Source organism: Amblyomma americanum, chromosome 2 (genome assembly GCF_052857255.1).
Source record: "Amblyomma americanum isolate KBUSLIRL-KWMA chromosome 2, ASM5285725v1, whole genome shotgun sequence".
Lineage (NCBI taxonomy): Eukaryota > Metazoa > Arthropoda > Arachnida > Ixodida > Ixodidae > Amblyomma > Amblyomma americanum.
Genome location: NC_135498.1, coordinates 101801626 through 101810172, shown reverse-complemented (window position 1 = coordinate 101810172; position 8547 = coordinate 101801626). Strand labels below are relative to the sequence as shown.

At 46.9% G+C, this 8547-nt stretch overlaps 1 protein-coding gene across 1 annotated transcript in view; it reads right to left on the bottom strand.

The window, feature by feature from the left end:
- Nucleotides 1-575: 575 nt before the first annotated feature.
- LOC144119941 (uncharacterized) overlaps nt 576-8547 on the bottom strand; it is a 29765-nt gene continuing 21793 nt past the window's right edge. The window contains exons 6-9 of the mRNA XM_077652441.1: nt 4867-4947; nt 3051-3181; nt 1287-1503; nt 576-581 (exon numbers count right to left, since the gene is read on the bottom strand). Coding sequence (XP_077508567.1) covers nt 576-581; nt 1287-1503; nt 3051-3181; nt 4867-4947 — 435 coding nt within the window. The remainder of the gene's footprint in view (nt 582-1286; nt 1504-3050; nt 3182-4866; nt 4948-8547) is intronic.

Here is an 8547-nt window from a genome sequence, read left to right as displayed (position 1 = left end):
ACAGGCGCCTTAGCGTTTTGCCTCCATAAAAACGCAGCCGCGGCGGTCGGGTTCGAACCCGGGAACCCCGGATCAGTAGCCGAGCGCCCTAATCACTGAGCCACCGCGGCGGGGCTTGTGCCTTTCTTGATAACTGAAAATTTTCAGTGTGCCTTTGTAATTATTTTTCAGGTGCGCTCATAATCTTCCTCTGTTGAGGTTTATCTAAGACGTAGTGTTCTGTCTGCGATTCGTGCAGTAGTTCGCTTGTTTAAGAATTTCGCCCTTGAATACTGTTTTATTTCTCCCACTCTTATGACTATTGATCTTTGCTATTCTGGTGCAACCTACTACTTTTGCATTACAAATTTATTGCAGCCTTTTTAGCTATAATCATCACTCTTCTGTTCAATTATTGCTTAACTTTGAGGGCGTATTCGATACAAAAAATATAATAAAACAGCATTCCTTTATTCTTAGCACGGGACTTCTCAACACCAGGATTATCTTGGTCAAAAGGTTCAGTAAAATGAGTGTTGGTAACAACAGCACAGTGAGCGCGGGAAGAGTGTAAGTTTTAGTGCTTTCTCGCCTTGTTAAGACTGCAGAGAAGCGCATCTCTACACATTAAGTTCCAGGCAACCGTAAATGCTGTGTGACTTGTCTTATCGAGCAAAGATTTCGTAGATTCAGAAGTTCTCACAACGGAAATCGGTGCTTTAGAAGCCAAAGCAGAAGGCGCCCGTGGTCTGCTTCACAAGATTTAACCTTACCTATCATCAGTTCAACTGAGTAAACCGAAAGACGAAGACCTTTCACGAATTTCTCACGATCCTGTGTGTTGCGCTAGCTGCCGTAAAGGTGTCTGAGGAAATTTCAACCTGTGTGTCACTCACTCAACCCCTGCCACCGTCGATAATGCTCCCTGACCCTTTATGCATGCTTTGTCACGGTTATGGGATATCGGCTCCCAGTTAGGATATCGGCTCCGCTCTATAAAAAACTTCCCCTCTATAATGCCCTCTGGGCCAAGAAGGTAACTGAAAAAAAAAATTATAGCAACGCCTAACCTCCATTCCTCCTGTTGGTACTTTGTAATGTAAAGCTGAATTACATTCCAACTGTAATACACACTGATTTCTTTCTTCTGTCAGTGCTACGCCCGTCATTTCTCTTCTATGCCTCTCAGCCGTCGGAAGTTCGAAAACGCAGTTCCGACGTTTGAACTCATTCTGCAGCTAACGTTGCGCATTGCGTGTGCAATTCCACCGGGACGATGTTGGGCTGCTCGGAGTGCCGTTTCGCACCTTGTGCGCGGTTCCGTTGGAGATTCGCTGCGCCAGCAGGCCCAGGAAGTGGAAGCGGAAGAGCGAGAAGGTGCTCTCGGCGCAGAAGTGCTCGAGGCGGCCGCCGTAGCGCAGCGCCAGCACGTCCTGCAGGAAGGGCTCGTCGCGGGCGTCGCCCATCAGGGTGGGCAGCACGGACAGCGTTGCTCGCATCCCCAGGAACGTCATCACGTCCGTCCTGGGGAAGGAAAACCGGCAAGGGTGGCGACAGGTACATACATATGGGGTGTTTCACCTAAAACATCACACAGTTCTTAAAAGTACGCTTTTTTGGGTTGGAAGGGCGCTTTTTTCGGCGGTACAGTACATAGAAATACGGCTAAGACGTGCTATCAGGGTGCTTAACTAATATTGAATGCTTAACTTTTTAACTATTACCGTTACGCTCCTTAATTATTGAGAGCAAGCAATGTCCACACCAGTTTTAGAGTTTCAAAATGGCGGTTACTCTCGGCGCTGTGGCACAACAAATTTTGGGTATTTCGACGAGCTACATGCACACGAGGGGTTGCTTTGCCTGCAAGCTTCTCGAAAGTGCATGTATTTTGACGCGATATAGCCAAAATGTTCTCGGCCACTGTGCCGGGGTGAACCCATTTTCTAAATTTCAAAAACTGATATGGGTATTACTTACGGTGGCTACACGTCGCCAGTAATTACGGAGCCTAACAGTAAAAAGTTAAAAAGTTGATCACTCAATATTAGTTAAGCAGCCTGCTAGTTAGCACGTCTTAGCCGTATTCTGACGTACTACACCGCTGAAAAAGCTACGCCTAAAAAAAGCGCGCCTCTAACTAAAAAAGCTTATTTTTCAAAATTGTGTGGTCTTAGGTGAAACACCCTGTACACTTTAATAACGTCGCCGTGTGTTCATCTCGCTCACCGTCCCTTCTCTTTTGATGCGCTACAAATTGCCTCCCTCCCGAAGATTTGCCAGAGTTGATTGGTTGTATTCATTCGGTTGCAGAGAAAGCCGGCAGGGTTCGGTGGCCAGTTTGATCATATTTTTAGTGCGTTTGCACGTTGGGAGCATAGGAAATGTCTGTCATGTGCGCACGTCTGAACAAGTGGACACCGACGCCAATGCGACGTATTTCTTATGTGCACGGATCTGGCGTGTCAACCCGAGGTTTCTTCCCGCTAATTTTGTGGATCTTTTAGTCGACGTGATCCTCCCAGCGTCGCACAGCTATTGTTGACGTCACAAGCAAATGCTCGCTCCTGAAAATCAGTACCGAGTAGCAAGGAGTTTTGTGAACTCTTTGTGCTCAGTCTTTGTCCTTAATAGTTGTTCTTATGAACTACCATCTACTGGAGCCTTCTTTCGTGCAAGCAGGTGAGGCCACGAAATGTAACCAATAAAAAGCTTATTTGTTTAAAACGCGTGCCTATTACCACTGGAAACGACCCGAAAATCTCACGTTACTGCACCTTCATTATTCTTCCAGAGTTACCGTGCAACTACACAAAAAGCTTTGCTATGAACCAGGGCATTATGTCCCTAATTAAAAAAGCCTAGACGCTTGCAGCTATTACAGAAACTGTGGAATTGGCTTTTGTGCCTTGGTCTTGCATGCTAATAACCAAATGCCCTAGTGTGCAACGTTCGTGCTAGGCTTCAGAAAAATATCGCTCCTTGATCACTATGCAATGGCTCATGCCGAAACGAGCACCTGTGACTACCTTGTTCAGATCTATTGCCAGGGTCCTGAAAGACTCACTCACATGTTGGTTTTCCGGAGAAGCTCCATGAGGTCGTTGACAAACCTTTTCTTGAAAAGGACAATCGTAATTGGGGTTATGGGTTCCTCGTTGATGTTCTTCAGTACGATGCGCAGAAACTCCTCCCAGTCCCACTGTGAAAACAGGCCACAGTGACAGCTTATGAAATAGAAAAAATTAAGTGTTTCGTCTAGAATTAAAAGTGGCTTATCTAAAGAAAATGAACAGCTATGTCAAACAAAACTGCAGAGTTATTGCTTAAGGGCACTTTTTTATTTTTCTGGACGCATAATAAGCCCTCGGTTGCTTTATGTTGCTTGGTTCTGGCTGCTGGCTCTTCAGGAAGCCAACAGAAAGGGTAACAAAGGTATAATGGAAACGTCTGTTGCGGGAAAAAAAGTGGACCATCCCGCCTGCTGGGATCAGTTCTGAGTAGGATTTAGTTTATTATATTGCAACTCTCGCATCGGTTAACTAGAAAGACATTGAATAAATTAACAGTGAATCCAAATGTCACTGTGTTGTGCTGAAACAGAACGGAAAGCCTTGAACTGCATTCAGAACAACTAAAAGCTTGCTGGTGTGCTTATCACATGTCATCACTACATCTGACCACCAGAGACGTTCATTTTACGCTTCCAGTTTGCTTGTCACAAAACAGGTAATTTCTCTGTTCACAAAAGCCCTCTGTTTTTAGTCCGCGGCTTGACCACGCGAATTCTCCAAGCATTTAAGGTGCAGGAACAGGTTTCCTCATGTATCACAGGAAAGCAATCTAGCAGGTAGCTGCTGCCGAAGAGCCAGTGACCTCGCGAACAGCGTATCTGCCTTCTAATTCTAACGACCTGCTTCGTCCGTTGTGCAACGTCGGAAGGGTCGGGCATCTTGCTGGCTCCGCTATGAAAGGCGAAGCATGAAGCAAAAAAAAGGTCCGATTGGCTGTAACACTACCTTTGCAAGAAAACGGAAGGAAGAAGGAAGGTCGGGAAGTGGTCCTCTTTTGTTATCTTCTCGAACTGTGTGCCTCTACTGCTATCTGTGAAGAATGCTGCCTGCATCTTAAGGAGCCCTGTATAAAATGGCTTAGGCTTTAACTGCCACAGAAATTGCAATCATGTGAAAGAAATTTCTTTCGTGTAAAGCTACGTAGCATAGAGAAGTCAATATACAGCAGACATGCTGCTTTTAGAGCGCATATTTTTCTCTTTTACTCCATGAAAGACGTGCGCGCGCGGCCCGGCGAAGTACAACACTGCAGCCATTTGCACGCTCTGAAGCCATATCGCCAGCTGGGACGTGAATGTACTGGCGCCCCGTTACAAAAGACAAAATAAGACCGCTCTCTGCACAGTACGTTGGAAAAAGTGTGAGCCTTTCTATCGCATTTCCACCATACTACGTTTCGTTAAGAGCACAATAAACTTTTTTGCAGTATGCTTGCGTCTAAGAAAATTACGCAATTAATCGGAAAGTACAACTTCCCAACGGGCGCTTTTAACCGTCCTCCTGGATATTTGAAGCTGCGTGCTTAGTATTAGCAAAATATTTGCTGATATATCATAAAACAAAACTGCGCGCCTGCTCAAGATAACTAAATGCAATATTGATTTACCCTGTGTTCTAGCATCGCGTTTGTGCCAGTTTCTTAAAGTATTTAGCTCACGTTGCGCTGTACATCTGTATATCACTAACTTTGTTCACGACTCCATTATTAGTGAACCCTATGGCTCGCGTTCGACCGTTCGTCTCGTCTGGTTGCGTTCTATTCTTCCTCAAGTACGCACTGACAGACTGAAGCCGGAACCATCCTTTAGCTCACCACTTCGCTGTCTGCGATGTCCTTGATGCTGCGCACAGCGTAGTCAGGGGCAGCGCACAATTCTTCGTCAGAGTGTTTCATCTGCGAAAAAAATCCAGTTTAGGACGTGCACACGAGGCATTTCGCAGCTGGTGCCGAGGCAAGTGGGGCATGCGAATTACACTAAACAGTGACCCCAACGTTTATCAGTTAATGCACGAAAAACATCTAAATGCACTCGAAATACCGCTTGACTTCTGCTCGTCAATTCAAAAATAACCCTTAACGATTCGTGATGCTGCATTGTCATCACCTGCACCAATGAAAAGACAGATTTGCCGGAAGCATATGAATGGATCAAAAACAAAACACCTGGCCACTGGGAAAGGCAGTACGCTACTCTAATGCTGTGGAAAAACTGCAATAACATAAATTTTTGTCCAGCCCAAGCGGTCCGAAAACATTAATAAGTCGCCATGCGAGCGAAGACCGGAAATAACGCCATTGGACCGGAAGTGAAAAAGCCGGAAGCGAAGTCACTCCCGACCCTTGAGCTGAGTGTCAGACATGCTTTTCCTAGGTCACGCAGGCACGTTCATACAGTTTGGTTCAAGCGGCGCTTTATTTGTACGCGGTTGTCGCGTTATTTTTTCTAAAGGCCTTTGAGACGTTCGTACTATAGTCGGATACAGGTCAAGAACCAAGCGGCAGATGCCCCTAAAAGGAGTTCCTCCGGCCAATGGCGTCGACCGATTTTTCCCCTTTACCGATTCTCCTCATCTACCCCTTGACCGCTCACCTTGGATTTGCTAGTGTGAAGTCGCGGGGGCAGAGGAATGGCGAATCACCACGGCTTAATCGGATTAACGGATACATCACGAAAATTGGTCGACGCCATTGGCTGGAGGGCCCTCTTTGAGGTGCATCTGCTGCTCTTTTCTTGAGTTGTATCAGACTATAGTTACTAACTAGCAGTAATTAGTAAACAAATAAAGTTTACTACTAGCTGGCGGTGAGACACAAATGCTTTCGCACTCTAAGCATCTAAGACATCGTAAGTTCCCTCTGAAACTTGTACCAGTTGCCGTCGTAGCTTTACGATAAAATTGCGGGTTTGCTAAGTGAGAGTTCTTGTATGATCGAGTGGTTGATGCGTGGACTACCGCTCAAGAAAAACGGTGGAACATTGAATTACTGTTATGCGCCTTACCAAGTATACAACAGCGAAGTCGCAGATTAGTGATTTATCTGTTGCATTTTTTTTTATTGCGTTACTATGACTGCTCCCATGTAAGCAAAAACTATTCTTCTGATGTGGGATGCCGCGCAATGAGAGAAGGTTATTTAATGAAAGGAAAGTTAAAGAGGTAAGCCTGTGGTAAGATGCCCTTCGCCTGCTGCTCCACACTGCGGGAGGGGAAAAGGAAGTAAAAGAAGGGTGAGGGTGCGAATGCAGGGCGATGATGTCATAATACAATGAATTCTTGGAGTGTTCTGGGTTTGAGGAGACTACGCACGCACTGGGTGGCACTCATTTCGCGTGACAACATGTAGCACAAGGAGCGCATGCATTCCTCAGACATGCGCACACACACACACGCGCACGCACACACACGCGCACGCACACACGAGCGCACGCATGCATGCACCGCGCGAAGTTGCATGAAAGGGCTGTCTATGCACACTCTCACATCCCGGCACAGACAGGTGTGCACTCACAGCACGTTACGTACTTTACACCGTGTAGACGCCCAGAGCGCAGCACACGCAAGTGTAAGAGACAGGAATCGAGGACTATTTCAGACAAAAACGTGAGAACAGCCTTCATTGCATGCCTGCCGTCAGTGAGGTTCGCCCTGGCGCTTATAGGTATAGTTTCCTCAGAGAAAGGGCGTCTGTCCAACTGTCTGAGAGTGTTTTCTAAGGCCCTCCTCGCATCAGTGTAGTGAGGGCATTCGCGAATAATATGATGGATTGTCTCTGAATGGATGCATTTGAAGCAGTTCAGGCTAGCTTAAACTCCAATCTTGTGTAGGTAGCTTTTAGTGTAGGCTACACCGAGCAGCAATCGATGGAGCAGAGTTCCTTGATGTCGCATAACATTAGATAGTAGGTGAAGTCGCGAACCAGCACAAAGCTGAGAGATGCGGCCCTGCTGGTGGTTCACATCGTTCCAGCGCTGTTGCATGGCAGCCTGCACTGCATGAGCCAGTAAGGCTGCTGCGTCACTTCTTGAGGAGACTTTGACGGAAGCCCGATCCATATGAGCCAGCTTAGCCTGCGCATCAGCGTTCTCATTTCCGCTATACCGCAATGGCTGGGTATCCACTGAAGCCTGGTGGTGCGGCCGCGCTGGAACGCCTCAGCTAGCGAAAGTACACTTTGTCCGATTAGCTGCTAGCAGGTGCGTGGTTTCGTGTATGTTTTCATGATCTCCAATAGGGGTCTTGAGTAGAAGAATATATTCCTGTGGTTTCCGGTCTTCTGACCAATGTAGCGGATGGCCTCTCGTATGCCTGCCAATTGGTGGACGTGGATGACGGTCTATGCATGAGCCTGAAGAGGTGGCTGAAGGCGCTGCCAGACACAATAACCGCTGCTACTGAAGAGGTGTTAGTCACTGACCCTTCGACAAAAACATGTTCAGAGTCAGCATTAGTGGAGTAGATATATAATGACGCCAGTTGTTTCAGTCCCACTGTCGCAATTTGCGACTTTTTTGGTATTCCTGGGATAGTGACGCGCATGTTCGGATTTGTAATTATCTATAATGGCACCTCCGCAATCTGGTGGGGCATGTGGCTTGTAGGCATCAAATTTCGCTTCGTCTTGATGGCTTTGGAATAGGCTGCTTCTGGACGCGCACTACTAATATTTTCAGGGGTGGCGCTGATGCCTGGTCAAGTGTCGCAAATGCACCCGTATTAGCTCCTGCTCGAAATAAATGCGGGATGGGCAGGCGCGGGCCTTATAAAATGTGCCCCATGTCGAAGCCTTGCTTGGTAATCCCAAGCACACCCATAGTGCACGAGCCTGAGCATTTTCCAGTGTTCGCAAGGCGATCAGTTTTATCCCCGAAGTAACATGCGCACTGTACCTAAAATAACCGACCACCAGCGCCTAATAAAGGCGAAGTGAAGATTGCTCAGGCGGACCCCGGGATTTTCCAGCTATATACCCTATAATGCTTGTAAAACTGTACAGATTTTTCTGAGCAAGGAGACGTGCTTCGTCCAGAACAGGTCGCGGTCTATAGTGACACGTAAGAATTTATAGCGTCTCACATATGGAATGGATGGACCGTCAATTGTGACAGGGTACCACGCCATCAACTTCCGTGTAAAAGCTAACATGACGCTTTCAGTTGGCGATAGCTCCAGCCCCTAAAGACGCAAGTTCGTAGACACAAAGGACACTTCACGCTCAATCTCGCTTGCACTTGGGGACGCTTGACACTTTATGCCCATATGCAGATGTCGTCTGCGTAAACGGAGACCGAAATTGTGTTCGGTAGTTCTTTGAATAGTCGATTAGTAAGAGATTAAATAATGTTGGACTAAGCCCTCCTCCGTGAGGAACACCACTCGTGAGAAGATGATCTGCCATGTCACCTTCATCAATCACCGTGTAGACTGCGTGGTTCCTCACATAACTTGCAGTTAATTGATGTAGGGGTCCGCCCATTCCGCATTTCTCGAGGGC